Genomic DNA, 24,417 nt, shown 5'->3' on the forward strand with positions numbered 1-24,417 from the left:
CACCGTGCAGCCATGACCAGACCCGGTGGCTCTGACCTAGAGCCACCACATCCTATTTCATTATTATTCCATATAAGAAAATCTTCCTTAAACAAATCAAAATTCAAAAAGCACCCAAGTCCAATTACAAGTCCGGAAACGCAATCTATGGTTCAAAACAAAAAGGGACTTCAGTAATTTTACCCCCAATGGCATTTACGTTATTTCTCCAAAAACAGAGGGCCATTACCAAACTAAGGTTTCCTATAAATCCCTGAAACGAACAACGCCTCTTCAGTCGCTCTTTTTCTCTCTCTCTAATCGGTCCCCAATCTTCTTCTTCCTCCTCCTCCCCTCTTCTCTTTTATTTCGCTCTGAAATCTCAACCTCCCTCCGATCCTCCGCCAAAACCCTGGCGGCCCCACTTCCCAAAACGCCGTCGTTTCCTCCGATCCGCGGCCAATTCGATTCGACCCATTCGGATCCGATTTCACCTCCCAACCTAATCCCAATCTCAGCCTCACCTCCCCTTTCATTTCCTCCTTTTTCTTTTTTTTTTGGTTTTTTTTTTTTTTCCAACCTTTTTTTCTTTTTGTGTGTGAAATTACATTTCTAACTCTGGGAAGTTAGGAACGTCCTTGCTGTTTTTAATAAAGTCTCGGCACCTGGTTTGACTCTTTTGCCCCTCTCTGACGGTTTTGCCCCCGACGTTGAGTGAAATTTTTTAAAACAATCCTTTCACATTTTAAAGATGAGTTACCAGGTCCATAACAGCCGTAGGATTCCGCCACGTGGCGGCGCGCCGAGAAAGCGGAAGGAGAGAGACGATGGCTTTAAACAACCGTCGGCTCCAACTGTCAAGCCTCTGAGCCGGTCAACGACGCAGCCGGCTGTGTCGTCGAATCGGCTGCTGGCGGGCTACATGGCGTACGAGTTTATAACCAGAGGTACGCTGTTGGGTCAGGAGTGCACAGCCGAGCAGGCGAGGGCGATGAAGCCGGTCGAAGCCGGAGCCGATGATGAGCCGGTGAAGGAGAGAGAGGTGGGATCGGGTGAGGGTGCGGCGCAGGATAGGTACGCTGAGGTGGCGACCATTCTGAAGACGGATGGGGCCCACATTCCGGAGATTGTGAACCCGACGCAACTGGCTCGGTGGATTCAGATGTGACTTATATGGAGGGAAGGAACGGAAGGGGGGGGGTAGGGGTACGTGGCGTGGTGTGGTTGGTTGGAGGGTTTTGGTCCACGTCAGGTGGTAGTTAGCAGTAGTAGAAGTTACTATCTAAAGTCTCTCGACCTCTCAAAAGCTGGCTAGAGTGTGGTTTAATATTTACGCTTCCGTTGATATCCAACAGAGTGATCGTCGGGTGGTTCTTGAAATCACGACTCCGTCTTTGATGGTAATATTTGTGCTTTGTTTTGTAGAATTTGTACGACGAGGACGTTGAAGAAGAAGAAGAAGAAGAAGCGAGACAATGTTGTTGCATGTATAATTTATTGGAGGGAAATGATGATCATCCGGATGTGAGGATTATTATTATTATTATTGTTAATTGGAACCCTTTTTTTAAATTTCAATGCCTTTTTAGCTGTTCATGTTCTTGCTTCGATCGGTTTCCTTGTGCTTCATACATATCTGCATATCCATGTGTTCTGGGTTTTGGTGGATTTATTGCTTCATGCATGAATGCATGGTTGGATATATTAATTGTTGCATGCATGTGTTTGATGTGCGCGTACGTATACATAGATGCTTGGCTTTGGGTTTTGGGATTGGCATTATATTGTATGAAAGATGATGTGTTAGATCATAGTGTGTTCTGTGTTCTGTGTTCATATGCATATTATGAACCAAAAATTGTTACCTTGGAGTATACAACAGATGTATACAATGTCTCTCGCACAATCTCGCTCCGTGTGTAAGGCGTGAATGTCAGGACGGCAATGTTTGCATCTGTTCTAGACTTGTAGGCAAGAATTTCTGGTCATAAGCACAATTACTGGTGTCATGATGAATATATATGTCGCTGTATGCCATGAAAGTTTTGCAATATTTTCAGTTTTCTTGACTGTATAATTTTATATACAAATTTTTTGATGAACAATTTGTATGTACGAATTACAACCATGTGATTCCTGTGCTTGTAGTAGTCGAATGTCGTGGTGGTTGTTATCACCACTTACTGAGTTAGCAACCATAGTTACTGAATCTGTTCAATTAATCAATCAAAACAATGCCCAAATTATTTACGATGATTTTCAAAACAGTTACTATTCACTTTTTTATAATTATTATATTTTTATGAAACCTTGTAAAAACGAGGGAATTTATTGAGGATGAAAAATAAGGAAAGAGGGACAAAAACCAAAACTTTTCAGACAAGATAGGAAACAAAATAAGAACTTAAACTTAACGAACCTGAAAATTAGAAAGCCCCAACATAACTCTATTATAAGGAGAATGAATGAAATCTTGCGGCATATCCCACCAAGTCATAGCAGATGAAGAGTTTCCAAAATTTCGAGCATCAACCACTTTGATTGCTATCCCGATAAACAGTTACTGTGCACTTAATCGTGTCCAACCATATAATTTTCTTTGCACACCATCAGAGATGATTGTCGAAACAGTATCTTCATAAAAAATTTCTCTTTACATGCTCGCAGTTGCTTTTCAGAAGATGGATGTACGTTGTTGTGTCATCTTTGTCTGCTAATTTCACCTTTGTCTGCTAATTTCACTTTCGTACGTATAGATATTCATAATGGTGCATTGATTCATTTACATGATTAATTTCTAGCTGGATCGAATTATAGGACAACTGAAGCAATATTGTAAGGGTTTAATCTTTTATTATTATTTTTTTTTTTGAAAAGATGGTTTAATCGTTTATTAAATATGAAGAAACATATGATTCTTAACCACCCTTTAAGCACATGTCACAGGCTGCTTATGATCTAGCTAGTATCTTAGAATTAATAATATCTCTCTCTTACGGCATGCATGAAGTGCTGGTCATTTTAAAACTAGATTTTCCTATACAATAATACGAATGAGATCGATGTGGGTTGTTGACTTGTTGTCATGGCCTGGAGGGCTCTCGTTTAATAAACAAATTGAAATTAGCAAGAACAGCTCGGGCTGTGATGATTTTACACTTTACTGTTCAGAAAATGAATAGGAAAACCCAACTATATTTTGATTTGTTAGGAAGCTTTTCTCCAAAGGAAAGTGCCTTGTCAGACAAAAAAATCCATTTGTTTTAGATAATTGTGACAAAATTTGGGAGCAGTTATTGTCTGAAGAAAAAGCCTTGTAGACAATGGACGACGTTTTCTTGTGGAAAACGCATGCATTCTTTTATAGCCAATATACATTATCTGAAATTAGTCTCAAGGAAGTACCCTTCCTACTCGAGGTTGGTGTCTTAATCCACCATATCGTTATCAGTTTCTAAACAAGACGTATCAAAATGGTAACTTTTTCTTCTTCCAGCTTAATCCAACTAGTATATACAATTAGGTAAATGATTTTGTATGACCGCTCAAGTCAAGACGAATGATTTCCAGTTTTCTACCCAGATCCATGACCCGATCATTGGCTCATCTCCCATCGATTTTCACTCACGCCCGCCGGCCGAGGCCTAGGTTCCCTCTCCGCCTCCACCCCTTCTGGAATTCCTGAACTGCCACAACCGATGAGGAAATGAAATAAGTTATTATGGATTCGTTGAGAATGATTCTGACCTAGTTTATGTTCTTTTAGATTGACCCTAATAGTTGGTCAGCTGGCTGCATTTTGCATATTGTTATTCTCTTCTTTCTAATGTCCCTACCTGGCTACCTTACAGCATACTTTTGGGAAAATTTAAATTAGAGCTGAGTCAGCTATGAACAGCTATCTAGGTCGAGCTCATCTTGACCAGTTGACCATATAGGCCAAGTCCAAATATTCTGTCCAAATTATTCTCACATGCACTAACTGGAATATTTAGATTTATTCCCCAAGACCCGCATTTTGGGGGGGGGGGGCTCTTTTGTGTATATGGTGGGTGCACTTGATGTTCTGAGTTTATTTGAATCTGCCTTTTTTCATTGTTGCTAAACTATATCAATTAATGTCCGTTTATAGTTTATGCTTCTGTAAAATCACAAGGGGTTTTATTTCAAAAAATAAAAACTAAAATCATAAGGGGTTTATTTTGAATATAGTTTGATTTTCAAACATGAACACCGTAACAAATCTCTCTTCTGCCGCATTTGCATAAATTTTTCCTCTGCTCTTTCCACTTAAATGTGACTTTAAAGTCACATGGTCTTGCATGTTCAATACTCAAAAGAGGATAACAAACAGAAATTACGAATATTTTAATGACAGTGGTTTGAGATTACTCGTTCTATAAATCAAATTACTGATTTTGATCGAGCATTGATTGCGATGTAACAAGATCTTGTGTGCGAATTGATTAGCATGCATCTAAATCAAGATCAAATAATAAGTATTTGTCTGTTTTAGTAGGTAGTCAATATCGAACTCTATCGAGTGTAATTCTTAAAGAGAGATCCATTCAATACCAACAACTAGAGGACTAAATAGTTGTATGTACGGCTTAAATTAATTTTGTGATTTTTTTTTAATTATCATATAGGGTTTCATATTTCCAGTCTTTCTTGGATCTTTTGTAAAGTGCTACTTGCCTAAAATATTTGAGGTTTTTATTTTTTATTTTTATGAATCAAGGGTTGGTGCAGCTGCCCAAACTTTGATTAATGAACTATGGGATATAAAAAGGGGAGGGGGAATGGGGACATTGAGCCTCAACTCTCGATTACAATAAGCATATAGAAAATGTCCCGAAATGATATTAGGAGTCTCTACAAAATACATGTATTCAAAACAAGCATCAATTAGCAAAAAACTACTCTATTCTACTAACAACTCCATTTGCTTTGACAAAACAGTCATGTATTTGAGGTTCTTCTTAATCTGAACAGAAGTTACTTGACATATATTTGTTTTTACTTTTTAGAGACCACATATTTTGCTTGGCTTTATAATTTACAGTATAGATAAATAGATAGATATCTTGATAACTTATTAAAGATATAATTTGTTTCTCGTTGCTTGAAAATTTAATTATGTCACAGATATTTTCAGGTAACTACAAAGAACTGCAGAACTGAGATATATTGATATAATAACAAAAAGCTGTTCATATTGATGGAATCGATGATATAAGAGCGGAGAAGATAAGTAAATGGCTGCCTATGCATTAAGCTTAGAGAATTTGTATGTACATTTGCTTCAAAGGAGGCATTTTGTGTGACTAAATGATTTCGAATAACAACGACGACAATCTGACACCATCGATCATCATCCGCATTAGTTGTTTACTTACTCGTTGTTCGTTTCATCCTCTTCACCTCTTTCTTCAAAATAACTATTGATTTCTGCATTGCAGTGGCGCGTGAAGTCATGTCCAGATACATGGAGGTTAGCCACCATTGTGGAGGCAAAGCCGCAGAGAAGTGCAAATCCATTAATTGCTTAGTAGTTGAAGAGTTTGAATCGTAAATTTGGAAAATGATGAACTAGTTTGGTTAGTTACTAACTAGCTAGCTAGTTTGAGGAGAATACGACGTATTATTAGGTAAAAAAAAACCAAAAAGACTAGAGCACATCTTTCATTAGGGAGAGATGCTAAGAGGGTTGGCTAGTTACTGTTCTACTTGAAAAAATTAGGAATAAGAGCCTAAAATTTCCAATAGGAAATTGGCAGCTGGCCTAAAATAACATGATTGAACTAGCTTGATCACATGAAAAGATCAACGAGGAAAACAGGAACACAAATTAGGCTCTGTGTACTAGGTCTGCTTAATTACCAAAGATTTAGCCTTCAGATTATGAATCATTTAGCATTTACGATACACTAAAGTTGGATTTTTAGCATACTTATGGAGTCAAGAACCCAAGCTTTTCTAATTCAAAACATGGTAATAGAGCATGACATGAGCTCTTTGTAACTCTTTTTTTCGATCTGTTTAAGTCGATCTATCAAAATTTTATGTACCAAATTGAGTAGGCATGTAAATTTGAACAGATGTAGCAGCGTACCAGCACGAGCCAACAAAGCCTCTACACAAAACCGGGAACTGCACAGGCATAGTTCTCCTAACCAACAATAGGCCAAAACTGCAACCATCATAATCTCCTTCAGTATCGCCAATTTCGTCTGAGTATAGACAACAACAAAATGGTACGTTCATGCTTCATAGTTCATACCTTCCATGCAGTCAATTGAATAGAAAGACTGTGATAGTCCTTTTGAACTTTACTCCTGCCTGAGCTCATCTTCCTGCAATAATGCCAGACTGAAAATGAGAAATGTATCACTCCAAATTCTACTTTCCAAAATGAATTGCTTGAGAATCTATGGATACTTTCAACCACCAAGGATTAAAACTTAATCGATAATGAATTGGTCTAGAGCAGATTGTTCAAAAGGAGATTGCCCAAGCAAAACCTAATCAATAACTGAAACTTTCATTCACCACTAGTTCAATAAAAAAATGCACACTGGCTTTCTATGCGTGAGTCATTTCTGTAACTGAATATGGAAACTGCCCAAAACTTAACTTTATAGAAAAGGTTTACTTTCTTTTCAATATTCTGTTGTGTCCTTCTTTCCCTTGAATAATAGGTCCAAATATTTGTGGAGGAAATGCGCAAATGGTCCAGGATACGCAATCTCCTAGAGCTGAATAAGAATTCAAGCTTCAGATTCCAATGGCAGAAACACAATTATATATAGAATACCTGATATATACAGTATACACTGGAGAAACTGATAGGTTAGTAACCTGGTTCAACATTCGATTGTTGCAGGAAGTGAAAGCTCACATATGTTTTCCCCTGTTGAAAGATTAGATAGGAGAGAGGTTTCCAACCACCTGCTAAGGGGTCCTCTCCTACCTCAGAAAAGAATTCTCTTTGTATGGTTCTTACCCTTAAAGCTAAATTGTTGAAATTAACTAAGATTGAACAACTAATTACTTCAGTGTCCTGTGTATGATTGTGATTTTATATGTACAGGTCCATATCTCTTGTTCATTCAAATTTTTGCATCAGCAAACACCATGATCAAAGTTAGCATACCATTATAAGAAGCATCTTTCTCATTTAAAGCCTCTCGATAATTAAACTCCCCCTTTTATTGCCAACTAAGCCACAGTATCAAACCAGATAAACAGAATCATCAATCTTATAGACAACAACAAAAATTTTCAAACCAGTCTCAAACAAATCATTTATGAGATGACTTATAAAGAACTGAAAGTAAAGTGCAACTCGTTGTGACTTGTGACTGAAGTTGAAACAAACCTTGGTTCTCAGATGGTAGGATTGAAGTTGTACAAGATATTTCCTTCCAGCCTCGCTCACAAATCACAATATCAGACACCTTTTTTTGGAGCTGTTGAGCTTTTTGAGTCTTAAAAAAATACTGGGATTATATGGTAGGATAGAGCAGTGAACTTATCAGAAATTTAGGAACAAAAAAGTAAGTTGACCTTTTTTGTTCATCCTTTGTTATATGTTAATTGATGATCTTACAACCATAAATTTTTGCATTGGAGCGACGTTGTTTGAAGTTATAACCAGAAACAGAGAGCCTGCTGCATCAACTATGGAGGCAGAGGAATGTAAATTCCTGGTTTCGTAGTTTAAAAAATTGAAACCATTGATTTGGCAAGAACCTTCTTTGATTAATTAGCACTCTTGGATACAGAGTTACCTCTTAAGAGGATCCTGTATTAACTAGCTAGAGTTATTAGTATCCTCAACATACTATTTGTGCATGAGTGATGCATTTTTACAGCTTTGTTCATCCATCACAGATTCTAATATCCATCAATCCAAAAATAAAACGGTGTTGATCTTCTGGTAACTTATTTGGATTTACCATGTTAATACTACAACACTCAACGGTGAAATAGAAACAGACTGTTAATGAAAAATCAAAGGCATTCGGAATGCTAATACAGCTACCAAGTTATACAAAGGGTAATAATTAGAAACACACAATTTCACAAAAAAAAAAAAAAAATATGTTTAGTCCTACGCCTGCTTTATCACCACTGATCTAGCCTTCAGATTAAGGAAGATTGCCCTGAAATTAGCAAGCAAAGTATGAATGAGTTGGTAATTTTACTTGTGATAACATAAGTTGGAAATATGCACCAAAAACTATATGAAGTTTCTAAAATTGTGTTGCGATTTAATCCATAATCAAAACTTAAGAGTAAATTAAGGACACTAGCATTTCTAATTTAAATGGTGTCCTGAACTGTCTAAAGTGGTTGTATGGTAGGCATATCTGATGCATTTATGATTTACCTATAAGCAAGTATCAGACATGCACAGATTTTCAAATGAATTTTAATTTTGGTTCTTTACCTACGAGAAATTATCAGACACTAGCATTTCTAGGTTCACATGGTGCCTGAACTCTCTAGTGTGGTTGTAACTAGGGTAGCATATCTGACACATTTACCTACAAGCATCAAACATGCACAGATTTTGAAATGAATTACAATTTTGGTTCCTTTTAGAAAGTATTATTAGTTGTCTATTAGATATGTGCAGGAGATTATCTGGAAAACACAGATACAAAGAGGGATATGGCGACCTTGGAGAACTATCTTGATTGACAGCAACTTTTAGCGATAACAGGAGGTAAGTTAAAGAGGCAAGCAAAGATCACCAAGAATAGTAGCTTACCAGCATGAACCAATGAAGCTGTGAAATAAAACCCGGAACTGCAAAGGCATATACTGGTAGTTCACCCAACCAACAATAGGCCAAAACTGCAACCATTATCAAAATTTTATTATTACCAATTTCAAAATAGGCCTTGAGTACAAAGCAGCAAAAACATGGTTCATATTTCAACCTTCCATGCAGTCAACTGAACGGAAGGGTAGTCCTTTCGAACTTTTGTCCTAACTAAACTCCATGGTCTACCTGCAATGCCAGAGTAAAAATTAAAATGCATCAGTCCTAGTATCTTGACTCAACAGTTTTATGCCATGAGCATCCTTAGCGAAGTACTGAATTTTAGCTACAAAGCCATCACGCTTGCAAAGATGCACTTCATTATAAACGACAAACAATTCTATTACGAAAACGACAAATATTCTAAAAAAAGCTCTAGAACCGGAAACTGCAAAATGAGATTATCTTAGACGTGGCCATACGTGGACATCCCCTTATCACCCCCCCTCCCACAAAAAAAGAAAAGAAAAGCACAACCAAGTCCAGAGGACCAGATACTGAGATACAGTCAGGCATACCATATAAGAAATTGCCCAACATATGGTGTCTAAACACTGCTCTAGAACCAGATACAAGAAAACGCCTGAGATATATACATACCTTCAACCACCAAGCCATAGTACAGCATGAAAAACAGGTTGTTCCAAGGAGATGAAGTTAACTGTTCCAGCAGAACCTAATAATTGAAATTTCCATTCATCAATACTTGACTCAAAAAATTGAAAGCAGGATTTTGACATTTAGATAACACAAAATGCCACAAAACAAGGCGTGATAGTTACATTCTTAGAAAGCACAAGCTATTCCGTAGAAAAGATTACCTTCTTTGCAACAGTTTTGTTGTCCTTCTTTCCCTTGAATATTATATCCATCAATTTGTGGAGGAAGTGCCCAAATGGCCCTGTATACGCAAACCCATAGAGCTGGAAACAAATCACAAATGTAATCTTCAGATATACAAAAGTCACGGCATAGCACAATTACATATGTATAAACCGAATGAATATATGAGTTTATAAAAGAGTTGCATCTTGGAAACTGACGATGTGGGAGGAGAAGAGACAAATGTGAATGAATTCTTTCAATTAATTACTTTTGGCTTCTTAGTATGACAAAGCCACATACTTTCTAAGATGTGATTTTACTCTAAAAGGCCAAAAGCACATAAGAAACAAGAAAATAACATACTTTGTCTTTGAATACCATAATCAAAATAAGCATACCATCATAAGAAACAATCTTCTGAGTTGAAGCTTCTTGATCCCAGAGATCTTCTGGGCTATTCCATCACTAACCCCAATCAAAACTCCTGCTGTAATTGCCTAGTAACCCAACAATTCAAAGCAAATAGAACAAAGACATTAACTTTATTTACAGCAACGAGAAAATATTCAAAACCAGGCTCAAAGCAATCATCTTTGTAACGAAACGAAATCTGTACAAAGAAGAGTCAGGTAAATAAATGGCATGAAACGAAAAATGGGTGTGATTCAACAGTAGAAATGAACCTTGGTCCTGAGAGGGTAGGACTGAAGTTGTATACGGTATTTTCTCCAAGCCTCGTTGACTATCTCAGACATGGTGAGTCCAATGCTTTCTCTTTCCCTCTTCTTTTCTCAGAAATGAAATTGCAATGGGGTTTATAGAATTAGTTCATATATATAGTACTTGCTTTCATAAAAGACGAGTTGGGGTTTGGTGGTGGGGTTGTTGTGATCACTGATCAACGGGAACGAACTGTTAGAACTACGGGAAGTTGGGAACAATGTTCAAGGTTTCCAAGAAACAACAAAAAAGGTGTGAGAAGCGGGTGGGCAAGACGAACATGTGCTTCTTTGACCGAAAAAAAAAAAAAAAAAAAAAAAAAAACCATTCCTAATGGTTTTGTTTTTTTGTTTCGGTTTTCCACGCTGCGTATTTCAGACGGTATGTCTTTGTCGTATTTCATACTGTATGTCTTTGTCATTAATACAGTGGACATATTTTCTAAGTTATCTATTTTTTTTTTTTTTTTTGAAATAGGGGTTGGTGTGGCTGCCCTCAAATCTTGATTAATGAAACTGCAGAATACAACTATACAAGAGAGGGACCTAAAGCCTGAACCCCAAATTACAATAAGTATCAAGAGAACATCTTGAAATAATACAGAGAGTCTCTACAAAATCTATGTATTCTAACATGCACCAATTAGCCAAGAATGCACGATTGGCTACTTTATTTGCTTTGACAAAACAGTGATATACCGGAAAGATAATTCTATCACGAATAAGCATAATTACAAATAGCACAGCTTTCCACTATGTTGCCGCACGGAAACAAATCCGACAACACTCCGTTTCATCCTGCCACTAGGAGGTTGGGTCCATCTAATCAAGTAAACGGCTCACCACCTCGCTAAGCCAGACAAGGCACATTGAGTGTGCATACCGGGACAACGCCCACATCGCCCTATCATAAAGTGGTAGGGACTTATTGCCGGCATGAAGGCACGTCTTACTAAAAGTAATAAACAACTTTTTCATAAATAAAATAAAAAAGTAATAAATAACAAAACATAATATCATAAAAGTATGGGCTCAGAGCCAAAGCCTAGGCCCAAGAACCATTAGGCCCAGCAAGGAGGAAACACGGGTCCAGCCCAATCAACCACCACCACAAACCTATCAGAGCTGCCACCATCATTGCGCCTCCACCTAGCCCAGATGTCCGTCCAAATCCTAGCCACCGGACCAGTCAGCTCGATCTCTAATCTGAACCCCAGCAGCCAACTCATTGGCAAAGAAGAGAAATTGCATAGTTTTAATCAAATGAAGAAAATAGATAAGATATAAGTACATTGGTAATTAATATATAGTCCATCCTCTATTTAAATTTAAAATGTTAAAAACATAAGCGTTTTTCTAGTTAAAACATGCCTTACTATGTACAAATAACTGTACTGAAGTGTCTCCTCACTCCTCACATCTTCTATTAAAACTCCTTCCACCAACCAATTAAATGAAGTTGAATTGATAATCCATGGTTATCATTTATTTGTGATTTGCTGCATACCTTTGGGGCTCATCTATTTTGAAGTTTTGTGTTCTTACTGCGGTTTCGGTTAGATGAACTAACCAAATTCTATCTGGGTGTGTGTGTTTGGTAGGGTGGTAAGGCTTTGGTCTTATATATAAGAGGTCAGGAGTTCGAGCCCCATCAAGGGTGGGTTTTTTTTTAAATAAATAAAAATAAATAAAAAAAAAATAAAAAAAAAAAACTAACCAAATTCTATCGGACTAGGCTAAAAGCGTTGTTTCATGGTGGTTAGTGTGGCTTAATTAGTAAATTTAATGCAAAGTGGGCTATAGTTTAAAGCAATAGATTGGTTAGATTATTGGCCTTATTCACAAAAGTAAGCCAACAACGTGAACGATGAACATATCTGCAAAAGTCCTACTAGCTCTGAATTAGAATATTACTTTTTTTTTTTTTTGAGAGGTCTGAACTAGATTGCTTAGAAAATGACACAGGGCAGTCGGTTTTATCAAATTAAATAGCAACCTGTCAATTATTAAGCTCAATTTTGTTGTGTTTCGTTTTGGTCCAAATCCCAGTTGGCGCCCTAGGTTGGGCAATCTCATTAACCTGGTTCTTCAATGGCAAAATCGATCCTATTAATCTGCAATATAATATATATATATATATATGATTTTTCTCAGGTGCGGACGTCCGTACTGAAATTTCGGTACAGATTTCCGGTTTTCATCCACTTTCCGATCACATATTTTGATCTTAACCGTTTAGTTTTTAAATCCTAATGTATAGATCATCTTTTCAAAATTTCAGCCAATTTGGTAATCGTTAAGGCATCCAAAACTGCAATTTACACGAACGAACCGAATCTGTCGAACCGGAACCGTTCGTGTACATTGTTGTAATTTGCAGTTTTAGATAACTTAACGATCATCAAATTGACTGAAATTTTGTAGAGATGATCTATACATTAGGACCTAAAAACTGAACAAGTAAGATGTGAAAATGTGATAAAAAAGTGGGGAAAATGGGAAATCCGTACCGTCCGCACGGTACGGACATCCGCACCGTAGCCGGACTGTATATATATATATATATGTGTGTGTGTGTGTGTGTGTGTGTGCGCCATACATATCAAAGAATACTTTATGTCTGATCATAAATGTTTAGTTCGTGTACATTTCTTAAAGTTCAAATTCTTTATGTAAGAAAAGAGAACTGAATCAGGGATTACGATATTTAGAAATTGGATTAATGCTCATACACCCTGAATCTATCAAAATACCTCCCAAAAACCCCAACAAATTATTTTTATTCCTCTTCACCCAGACTCGTGTCCCTTTCTTTCCTACCTACCCAACTTATCTATTTTTCTTCCACCAGTACCCTTCTGTTGGTTCTTTGCATTTTTAATATTTTCTTTACATTTGATGAAACGTGATGGACCCATTCTAAAAGTTATTTGTTTAAACAAGAAGTGCTAGAATTCATCCTCTATTCTAAAGGTAAACAGTACGTTTTACTATTCATAATTTCTATTGTCGACAGACTTGAGTTAAATGCTATCTGTAAAAATACTAGCAAAGAATTGCATAAGGAGAGAGAAAATTTGAGAAAATTGAAAGAATATAGAGAAGGTCTTAGTAGAGAAACTCCCAACTACTGGGATATTATCTATAGACTTCAAACTAGAATTTATAAATTAGAAGAAGATATCAATAATCTCTTATATATTCTGGAAGATGAACAAAAACCTCTTGATTATTTGAGCATTGGTTAGATCCGCAAATCACTGGTATCAGAGCTTGTAAAGAGCTCAGCAGGGGAATCCCCAATGGGGACAATGTCTGATTTAATAATAGAGAGACTGAATTCTCTATTAAAATCGTCTGATGAAAAATATCAGAACCTGCAGAAAGAAATATCTAGATATCAAGAGCATCTAGAAAAAATTCCTGTTATAATCCACCAATTAGAAAAATTGGAAAACAAACTGGATTATATCAAAGAACTTCCAAAAACGGAAGAAGAAAAACTAACAAGTGTTAGTAGAAAAATCAATGAACAACAAAAAACGCTGGATTCTATGAAAAATATACTGAAGGACAAGAAAGTGCCTACAGTAAAAACAAAGAAAGCTAATGGATTCAAACCATTAGAAAGACCAGAAAAGAATCCTGTTCCAAACATGATTTTTCTGGATCCCTCAACTAGTTCTACTAGTATTCGGTATGAAAAATCGAAAGAAACTCGAGATGTCAAAATGATGAGTATCTTCGGGAAAAAGAAAGGAGTACAACTCCTAAATGCTGAAGAATTCGAATACAACGAAATCGAGCATGAGGTAAAAAACGCCTCAATTCCAAAGCTAGATTTCAAACAAATCTACAGAAGGGGAACATTTGACCTGATGGACAGCCATCATTTCAAATTACTGGAATTTACAACCCCCTCCACAACAGGAGAAACAGATCTACTACTGATCACTCCTGCTGAAGTTGCCAGAGCAAAAGCAAAAAATTATCAATTTATGCACATTGGAGCAGTCCAAGTAGGCATAAAACTTCTTGCTCGAGAAGGCATAAACTGTTCAGTTCTATGTGTCTTACAAGACAATAGACTAACAGATTTTCAAGCTAGTCTTTTGGGAACCCTTGAAGCATCTCTATGCAATCAAGTGGCTTATTTCAACTGCTTCCCAAACTTCTCAACCAGCTTGAAAGATGCAGCTCACTGCCTAAGACTGAGAGTCAAGACAGATGGCATATCTATGAAAAATGATATGCAAGAACTGGCAATAGTATACAGGATATACTATAAACTGATGAGTACCACAGTAGAGCCAAAGACAAGGATATCAAACATCCCTGGTCTTACTACTGGATTCCTCACCAGTCAGAAGAACCATTCACAACAGATCCATAAGGTTACTTGGAATGAAGTAACTTTTCCTATTGAATGGAAATTATCTGGTCCGAAGCTACCAGCAGAAAGTGCAAAAGCAAAAATTTAAGAAAGTAGAAAGACTGGAGAAATCAGTCTAAATTTTGAAAATCACAGAAAAAGTGATGCCTGTCCTGAGAATATCAGGATAAACAAAAATCTTCTCAAAAGAAGCTACAGCACTAGAGAAGCTAGTATAAGTGGTACAAAAAACCCTGAAGAACCTTCAGAATCTATCACTGAAGAAGAACTAGAAGCTGATCTAAATAGACCAGTTAATATGCTTAGAGCACAAAAGCTCTATGATCTCTATGAAGAAGCAGAATTTTGCGAAAATCCTGAGCGATTAGAAAAACTAATCGAAGAAATGAAAAACTTCAATCCAGGAAAGGAAAGAAAACTCCTTCCCTACCAAGATATTGAAATGGAAGAAGGAGAAAGCTCCAAAACTTTCATCATTAGAGAAAAAGGAAAACTGAAACTCCCTATACAGAAAGCCCCTACGGGCAGAAATGGAGAAAGAAATTCTCAAAGATTTGTCCCAGAAGACAAGATACCCAGAGTACCAATTTCAAATTATGGTATCTGGTTAGATCTAGACAAAGCTCTAGACAAGAGAAAAACTCTTGACCAATGGGTAGATAGCCTGATGATGGCCTCTGCTCTTACCCTTGGAAAATTTGAAGCTCCTGATCTTCAGATGTACTTTGAAACTACTCTTACCGGAGTAGCTAAGAAGTATTATTTCTCTTTCAAAGAGACAGCCAGAGGAAAAGAATGGCTGGAAGAGATCAAAACTTTGAAATCTCCGTATGATTTTGCAGTACCTCTGTACGATCAGTTCTGTGGAGATCTTTCAAATCTGAGTGAAAAGGCTAAAGAAACGGCCAAATCAAATATCTATGCTCTCAAAATCTGTGACATGAGATATTTTGAAGAATACTTGAATGAATTTCAAGAATATTACTGTACGATTGGTGAACTAGAGAATACTGATCTAGTCAAACTGTTGCACAGAAAACTCCCAGAACCATGGAGAACAGCTGTGAGAGAAAGCATAGCTGAAAAACCAATTGAAAGATTTTCAGTTGGAGGAATTGCCGATAGAATCAGGCAACTATTGAAAGAGCAATGTAAAGCCAATCTTAGAGCTAAGATGGCTAAGAAACAACTCAAATGAGTTGAAAATTTCTGTTACGGAATACTAGATATGCCAACCAATTGGGGATGTCATGAATCCAAGTTCCACAGAAAGAAGAAAGGAAAATATTGGAATTCAAGAAAAGTTCCAATTACAAGAAACAACAGGATGAAGATCCTAAAAAGAAATTCTTCAAGAAGAAGAAGAATACTCATCAATATAAACAACCAAGCAAGAAAGCTTGCAGATGTTGGTTATGTAAAGCTGAAGGGCACTATGCCAATGAATGCCCGGAAAAGGGTAAAAGATCTACTAAGGCTCTTTTTGAAGAATATGAGCAGATAGTAGAAACAACAAACATGAAAGGCTACGAAATAGCCTATTCTGATGATGAAGAAGACGACAGGTCAGTTTACTTTGCCTGGTTTGCAGAAAAAGATTCATCTGAGTCTGAGACAGATTCTGAGTAGAGTACTTCGAATCCAGACAAATGAATGTTTTGAAAATCAAAAACTGGGAAGAAAGTAAGACAGAATCCTTAATGTCTTCTTATCAGGTGAACCCTGGTACATTCGTTTGTGACTACTGCTTATGTCATGAAAAGAATGGTCTCCCTATGTTTTGTGAAGAGTCAAAAAAGACTTATCACAAAGAATGCTTTATAGCTGAAGCAAGAAGAAAAACCAAGAATGGCCTTGTCAGCCAATTGATTGAACAAGAATATGAATAATTGTTTGGACCCAAAATGAGCATTTTGGCCTGACAAGGCACGTCTTGGAGAAATTGAGCCAATGTCAGTGGCTCAAGCTATATATTGTCGACAAGTTCGAAATATATATTTAGAGGCTAAATAAAGCCTACTATGGAAGCATAGAAACATGAAAAGTCAACTTTAGCACATTTTCCTACTTCGGCTAGGAGAAACCGAGTTAAACAAGGAAAGAGGGGCGGCAGACTAACCAAATGAAATCAAAATGAGCTAAAACTGTCCAGATTAAATCTAGACATCCCAAGGATCATTTCTTATGAAGAGTGCCAGAGATATTTTTGAGTGGAAGGCCTTCAAACAATCGGTCCAATTTTCTACAGAAGCAAAACTGGAAAACTGGACCTGTAAGAGGTCCAGCAGCATTTCCAGCCTAACCGCATGGAATAAAGCTCTGAAAATTTGTCAGGATGATCTACACTCATAGTGAAACATTTTTTATGAAGAAGTCGAAGGCTCATTCTGAAGGCTTGTTGGAGAAATAATTGAAGGAATAAAGGGGCAGAAACTGACCTAAAACCAGCTCAATATTCACATGTTCATGTTTCCTACCTACATGAAAAAAGCTAGATGCTTTTCTTTTTTTCCTTGGATATATTTTTCTACTACAATCTCTTTAATAGATCATCATCACTTCCATGTTTTTGCACCTTCATGCCTTGCTTTCATTTCATCATTTCTCTATCTTTTCCATATTTTACAAATCACTTTCATACTCCACTTTCATTATTTTTCTTCCACTCATCATTTCACTCTTCTTTTTCTTCCCTATATAAACACATTCTCCTCTCATTCTAATAAACATACACATTCACATTCAACAACAACATCTCTAAGATGATCAAAGTTCTCTCTAGAGCAAACCTCTCTAAGAGCAACTCCTCTCCTTCTCTTTCTCTTACCGGTGATCACACTCCTAGTCCTAGTCTTCTCAGAAGCCGACTTTCAGTGCCACCAAACCCTCTGTCAACGTACTTCGGTCCTAGTCTCCTCGAGAGCTGATTGTAGTACCACGACCAAACACCAACACAAACACACATTCACAACATCAAAACATCTCTAAGATGATCTAAGTTCTCTCTAGAGCAACCTCTCTAAGAGCAACTCCTCTCCTTCTCTTTCTCTTACCGGTGATCACACTCCTAGTCCTAGTCTTCTCAGAAGCCGACTTTCAGTGCCACTAAACCCTCTGTCAACGTACTTCGGTCCTAGTCTCCTCGAGAGCCGATTGTAGTACCACGACCAAACACCGACACATACACATTCACATTCAACAACAACATCTCTAAGATGATCTAAGTTCTCTCTAGAGCAAACCTCTCAAGAGCAACTCCTCTCCTTCTCTTTCTCTTACCGGTGATCACACTCCTAGTCCTAGTCTTCTCAGAAGCTGACTTTTAGTGCCACCAAACCCTCTGTCAACGTGCTTCGGTCCTAGTCTCCTCGGGAGCCGACGGTAGTGCCGCGACCACAACGGTTACAGAACCAGCCAAGCAAGGGTAACGCCCTAGCAACCCAGCCAAGCTAATGTCACGCTTTAGCAAGATCTCAATACTTCCCGGTGATTTCGCTCTGCTCAATCTGCAATATTGAGTATCGACTTGTGAACAAGAAGAAACTTCAGCAAAGTCCTCACCACGAGGCACAAAGAATCCCACGACAAGGTTGGTGCTCTCCTCGTCTACAATCGCTTGATAGAAGTCAGGTCAAGGGACACCCCCGACGACCGCACCCGAACGGTGCTGGCACGCCCGCGCAAGAAAAGAGACTGTTGACCAGCTGCAACAAAATTGGAGCCAAACAATAATATTTCTCTGAACAAAAAGAGAAAAAGGTAGAAGCCTTGTTCCAAGAAATCATGGAACCATCTTCCAAAATAAAGGAAGAAATCATCGATGAAGAAAAAATCGATGAAAATGAAAGGTTTGAACTGGTCGAACCACCAGAAATTGTTCCAGAAGAATGTAAACCATTCATTCCAAAGGAACAAGCTCAGGAAAATGAGCTTCAACAATCGAAAGTAGTCTCTACTGGTAGATACAGCAACTACATAGAGATTGGACTAAAATTCTCTGATCACAAAAAATATCATCTACATGCCTTTGTAGATAATGGATCAGGATTTACAGTCGCAAAGAGATTTGCAATTCCAGAAGAGCTCTGGAAAGAAGATAAGAAAAGAACAGCTACAGGCGTTACTTTTGATGGAAGCCATCTCACCATGAATAAAGTAGCAAAAAATGTTCATATCACCATTGGTGGAGGAACATTTATCATCCATAATGTCTGGCAATCTGAAGGCCAAGGCTCAGATTTCTTGTTGGGAAATGATTTTATTCTCCAACAGAGATTTATTCAGGATGAAGAAGCGATAGGCTTCAGAAAAGGAGAACGGGTGTTCTGGGCAGATCGGCTTATTCAAGCCAAAAGTGTAGTAGGTCCTCACTTTACTACCCAATATCAGAGATCGCAACAGAATAGCGGTGATCTTACCTACAAACCCAAATTTGAACCCATACTCCAAATTAAACAACAAGAAGAATTACTTGTTGAAGAATCTTCTGAAGAAGAAGAAGAAGAAGAAACTAGTGAAGAAGAAGAAGCTAGTTTCATCCACGAGCATAACCTCAAGCACTTTCAGAATAAGCTTGAGTCTCAGAAAATTCCCACTCTTGACAAAATCAAGAAACTACTTGAACAGAATATCGATGTAGACCCTCAGAAGTTTTGGGAAAAAGACCCAGTGGTCTGTGAATTAAGATTGCATGACATGAATGCTATCTGTCATGTCAAAGCCATTCCTCAATACAAAGAGGAAGATAAAAAAGAATTCAGAAAAGATATTGAAGATCTCATGAACAAGAGATTAATTCAACCTTCCACTAGCCCTCATCATGCTCCAGCATTCTACGTGAGAAATCATGCAGAAAATCTAAGAGGAAAAGCTAGAATGGTGATTGACTACAGAGATGTCAACAAAAAGACTGTCAAAGATGGTTATCAAATTGCTCAAGTAAGAGTATTGATCAACCAGCTTAGAGGAGCCAAGGTCTTTTCGAAATTCGATGCAAAGTCAGGTTTCTGGCAGGTCAAAATGCATCCTGAGAGTGTACCTCTCACTGCATTTGGAACACCACAAGGACATTACGAATGGTTAGTGATGTCTTTTGGTCTAAAGCAAGCTCCCTTAATCTTCCAGAGAAAAATGGATAATATCTTCAAACATGTTGCGGAGTTCTGCGTCGTCTACATAGATGACATTCTGGTCTTCTCCAAAAACAGAGAAGAACACATGAAACACCTCCATGAGGTTGTAAAGCTGATAGTTCAGCATGGAATTATCCTAGGAGAAAAGAAAATCTTCTTTATCCTTGATGAAGTTGATTTCCTAGGAATAAATATCAAAAATGGAGTGATAAAACTTCAACCTCATATACTTGAGAAGATCTGGAAATTCCCAGATAGAATTCCTGATGCTAAGAGTCTAGAGAGATTCCTTGGTGTCATAAATTATGGGAGAGATTTCATTCCCAAGATCTCAGGGTTAACAGCGATGTTATCTCCTAAGACAAGTTCCAAAAGAAAATGGAACTTCACAGAAGATGATGAAAAAACTGTGAAGCAGATAAAAAATCTCTGCAAAAACCTCCCTCCTCTTCAACAACCAGAAGAAAACGATGAGATTATCCTCCAAATAGATGCGAGTGATAATTATTGGTCCGGTGTTGTTCTAGCAAAAACACCTGGAACTAACATTGAAAAGATCTGTAAATTTTGTAGTGGCAAGTTCAGCCCTGCAGAACTGAATTATCCCACAGAGGAAAAAGAAATTTTGGCTGTCAAGAAAATAATTTTAAACCCTCCAGCTTTTCTTGGAAAACCCTTTACTGTTCACACCGATTGTGCTAGAGTAAAAAAATTCAAAAATTTCAAACTTGATAAAGCTGCTGACAGAGGAAGATTAGCTAACTGACAATTATTTCTTAACCAATATGATTATGTTGTTGAATTAATTGCAGGAAACAAGAATTATCTTCCAGACGCCTTAACAAGGGAATTAGCCATGTTCAGAGATGACGACGAAGGTTGCAATCCCAGAAGCAGAAGATCTGGGAAAGAACATGAAACTACAGAACATGAAACTGCTGAGGACCCGAAAAAAGAAGTCCTCAAAAGATTCCTGCTAAGTTCAAAAGACTTAGCTACAACTGATCAATCCCAGGGTAAAGGATTGGCTAGCCCGTCTCAAACGGCAGACGGTAAAGGCTCATCAAGACCGTTGACGGCTGTTGCTTTGCCAAAAAGCAAACCTACTCCAACTGGAGTAATAAATGTTTTCAATTATGATTCGAACTTTCGATACTCCTGTGTTCAGAACTGGCAGGAGACTAGCTTACCACCAGAAGGCAATTCTGGATAACCTTTTATTTGCCTTTCAGGAAAGAAGCAGTGGTCTGATGTTTCCAGCTCTCTTTGCATTAGCTTAAGAACTTTATGAAAATGCAAGGCCACAGTTTGACGAACTACAGCAGAGTGCTGTCAAGAAAGAAAAAATTCACTTCCTAGAAGATCCAGAAAGTGCTAGGGTCCCTATCATAGCACTCAAAGAATCAGATTGGCATGAATTCCATTGTCTGATAGGAAGTCATAATTCTGAAGATCGTATTCCTCCAACCCTCTTCATCATTGCAGGACTCTATGTTGGAAGATACCTGGTAAATGTTCAGAGTGAACATCCTCAAGAACACAAGCTTTGGCTTGTTGAAAACGGTTTTGTCCATAATCTATGGACTAAAACAAATGATGATCTCAAAGGCTTGCCCCCTATCATTATCAACACAGTCAAAAATATTAGAAAAAATGACTGTACGCTTCGTCTGAAGTTCAGATCCACTCCCCCAGAATGGATCCAGAAGGCAAATGGTAAGGTTGAGAATATTTCTCCATATCACTATGTGAGAATTATTCAAAGACAATATCTGCAACCTGCCTGTGTCGGGTACAATGGCCAACCAAATTCAAGCATCCCATAGATGAAAGCCATGGCCCTAGAATACATCAAGAAGATCATCTCTGAAGACATCAGCAATACCTTCCTGGCAGCAGGAGAAAAAACGATTATCACTGCTTACGATCATCCTGACGTACTCAGCAGTGACCTATTTTTATCTCTCACCAGAAAATAGATAGATTTGACAATGGCATGCATGCAGTGGGTGGAAAAACTTGAAAATGACAACCACTACAAGATGTATGTTGATACAGATGTCGAAGACAATGCAACAACAGTCAGAATGGCCCAGACAGACAACAACTCATTTGTCTTTGGCCACAATTCAGAAACAGATGAGAATATGTGAAGTAGTCACGGGTGAAGGAGAATAGCACCAAATTAGCAACTGTTGTCTTTAAGACTTCTGCTTAAAGCAATATTTTGCTTTTTCAAAAAGAGAAGTAAAAAACATTTCACCTCTCACCTACCTAGACTTTTGGCTTTTCCCTGTACGACCTCCACCAGCAGGAGCACTCAGAAAAGCAGAAGTTCACGGAGTTGTTCTGTACATTTTTATGTTTTGAATTCTAGTTTGAGTTCCGCTCCCTATATAAAGAGCTTGAAGTTCCATTTGTAAGGCATCAGAAAATTGAGTAGAAGAGTCTTCTCTCAAGAAGTAAGAAAGCCATAGTAGCAGTGTGCTTTTTCTTCCTATTCGGTGTGCAGTAATAGGCAATCATTTCAAGTAAGTAGTTGCTCTCATGAACAGCTAAACAGCCTTTTGCTGTTTACCTGAGGATGAGGCTCTGGATTTCTAGCATGTATTTCTATTTGAATAAATAAAATAAGAATTACCCACCCATTTTGTCAAAAGTAGCAAAATTAAATATCCTTAGCTATCTCTATCTGTTTCTCATTTTTGCTTTCTATCAGTAGCTATCACTATCCGTTTCCTATATGCAGTCTGAAGTTTTAAATGTTTTGCTTACCAGAAAAAATCAGTTTTAAAACTAAGATTAAGACAAGCAGCAATGATTCCGCCTGTTAAAGTAACCGCTAGGCAGGGAGCCGTTAGGTGAAAAACTTAGGCATGTTGAAGACTAGTCTAGTTTTCGTCTTTTTTTTTCTTACAAAGTTTCTAAGGTAGACAAAAGATCCAAATCTCTGGATAGCATAGGATACTACCCCCTTTTAGTCTTTTCCTAAGCAAATAGTAAGATACGAAAAGGTTGGTGCATTTGGACACAATACATGGAATTTTTGGGCATACGGGAAATATCCCTTAGAAATTTAGAGTAATCCAATTAAATTGTGTCTCCTTTCAAGACAAAAAATAAATAAAAAATTAACAGTTAGTATGTGTACATTTTGTCCGTAATAATGAGATTTGACCCGTATTGTATGTTCAATTCAATATTATATTTTGTTTTGAATTGTTAAGTTTGTTGCATACATGAGTACATGACCCTCAGTTAAGATTGTTTCGAGGAGTTTATGAATTTTTGAAATTAAAACATGTGATCTTGCAGCAATATCGAAGTTTGAAAGAAGTTGCGAATCAACTTTTTGTGATCGAAGAAAAAAAATATGGCGTACATAATAGATTATATTTTACAAAATTAAGGATTCTAATTTCTGAAAAGATTGATAAACGGTCAAACTCAAACTAGTAACAAAAGTAGCTTCATATGGCATGTGCAATTCGAGCTAGATAGCTTCTCTTGAATTTCCTTCTTATTTCCAAAAGCATGGAGTACACGTGAGGGAGACATTGATCAAAAGGCTTAGAAAGCTATTCAATAGTTCACCTTGAATTCCACTATATGAATTTATGAAATGAAGAAGAAAAGAGAGGAAAGGAAGTCCTCACGCTTCGTAAAGGACTCGTAATTATTTATCAACTGACGCATAAAGCTTTTCACTAATTGAAAATTGAAAAAGACTTTATTTGCCTCTGAAACAACTTGACTTTTGAATTGTTTGTTGGTTCCTCCTGTAGTTTGATGGCTACTGTTTTATTTAAACATCGAGAAATGCATCTTTGGAACAGCATTTGGTTGCCCAGTCCAACCTATAATATATGATATTGTGCGTGTTAATTACTCTCTCAGATTAAGATAACAAAAACTAATAACAAAACTGATAGATAACTATGATTATAAATTTATAACAACGGAATTGACGCGATTCATGTAGAAGCGCACGTACCGATGGAGGGATCAAAGCCTCTAGCTTTGAGCTCGGCATGCTCTTGACAAAGGGCACATAATTCGCAGCAGAAATGAACGCAACAATCACAACAAGGTTGTTCCGGCAAACTGAACTTTTTGCGCATTTTCTCTCTATAGATGCACGAATAGAGCCATTGAAATTGCACCATCATCAACAAACCGTAGACGCAGCCTTGGTTAAAGCATGCTAAGCACCATTTACAGGCTCAAATTAGTAAAGATACAGCCCTAACTTTTTTCTCTTGTTACTTAGATAGTCTTATGTGTAATGTTTATCAACTGATCTTACTTTTTATTCGGAGTTATTGGTTGTCTGAATGTAAGATTTAACGATTTTATTACTAGCATTACACGCGGTATTGTCCCGAAAGAGAAATAAACATCCGGCTGACCAGTTCATTTTCATGTACCAAATGTCCATTTAATTTGGCTTCTAGAGGCCCAGAATATGAAGGTTTAATTGGGCTTTCATTTCTTGTCATTCTTCATTTGTTGACCTACTTTTTATATGGTTCTAAG

General features: G+C 37.4%; 2 protein-coding genes and 1 long non-coding RNA gene across 3 annotated transcripts; 1 reads left to right on the forward strand and 2 right to left on the reverse strand.

Moving 5' to 3' along the window:
- The first annotated feature begins 730 nt into the window (after positions 1–730).
- On the forward strand, positions 731–1,147 carry LOC133711804 (uncharacterized). The gene has a single exon (XM_062137897.1). The coding sequence runs from the start codon at positions 731–733 to the stop codon at positions 1,145–1,147; it is 417 nt and encodes a 138-aa protein (XP_061993881.1).
- Positions 1,148–7,910: 6,763 nt separating this feature from the next.
- Positions 7,911–10,616, reverse strand: LOC133709895 (peroxisomal membrane protein PMP22). Its single transcript, XM_062135838.1, has 7 exons — positions 10,321–10,616; positions 10,036–10,134; positions 9,634–9,735; positions 9,413–9,488; positions 8,931–9,001; positions 8,759–8,844; positions 7,911–8,147 (listed from the first exon to the last, which is right to left on the reverse strand). Exons 1-7 carry the CDS (start codon positions 10,390–10,392, stop codon positions 8,096–8,098), a joined length of 558 nt encoding a protein of 185 aa, XP_061991822.1. The 5' UTR covers positions 10,393–10,616; the 3' UTR covers positions 7,911–8,095.
- A 12,721-nt stretch (positions 10,617–23,337) lies between these two features.
- Positions 23,338–24,411, reverse strand: LOC133712244 (uncharacterized). The gene is made up of 2 exons (XR_009847242.1): positions 23,876–24,411; positions 23,338–23,738 (listed from the first exon to the last, which is right to left on the reverse strand). It is a non-coding gene; the product is annotated as an uncharacterized LOC133712244 (long non-coding RNA).
- Positions 24,412–24,417: the final 6 nt, after the last annotated feature.

Source organism: Rosa rugosa, chromosome 5, assembly GCF_958449725.1.
Source record: "Rosa rugosa chromosome 5, drRosRugo1.1, whole genome shotgun sequence".
NCBI classification, from domain to species: Eukaryota; Viridiplantae; Streptophyta; class Magnoliopsida; order Rosales; family Rosaceae; genus Rosa; species Rosa rugosa.

What these genes read in the sequence shown, in the direction of transcription:
- LOC133709895 (XM_062135838.1), bottom strand. Translation starts at nt 10,392, where the DNA reads ATGTCTGAGATAGTCAACGAGGCTTGGAGAAAATACCGTATACAACTT. An exon ending in ACAAAACTGTTGCAAAGAAG is followed by an intron (nt 9,489 to 9,633) that starts GTAATCTTTTCT and finishes TTCAATTATTAG; the next exon opens with GTTCTGCTGGAACAGTTAAC. An exon ending in TTCAGTTGACTGCATGGAAG is followed by an intron (nt 8,845 to 8,930) that starts GTTGAAATATGA and finishes TAATGGTTGCAG; the next exon opens with TTTTGGCCTATTGTTGGTTG.
- LOC133711804 (XM_062137897.1), top strand. Translation starts at nt 731, where the DNA reads ATGAGTTACCAGGTCCATAACAGCCGTAGGATTCCGCCACGTGGCGGC.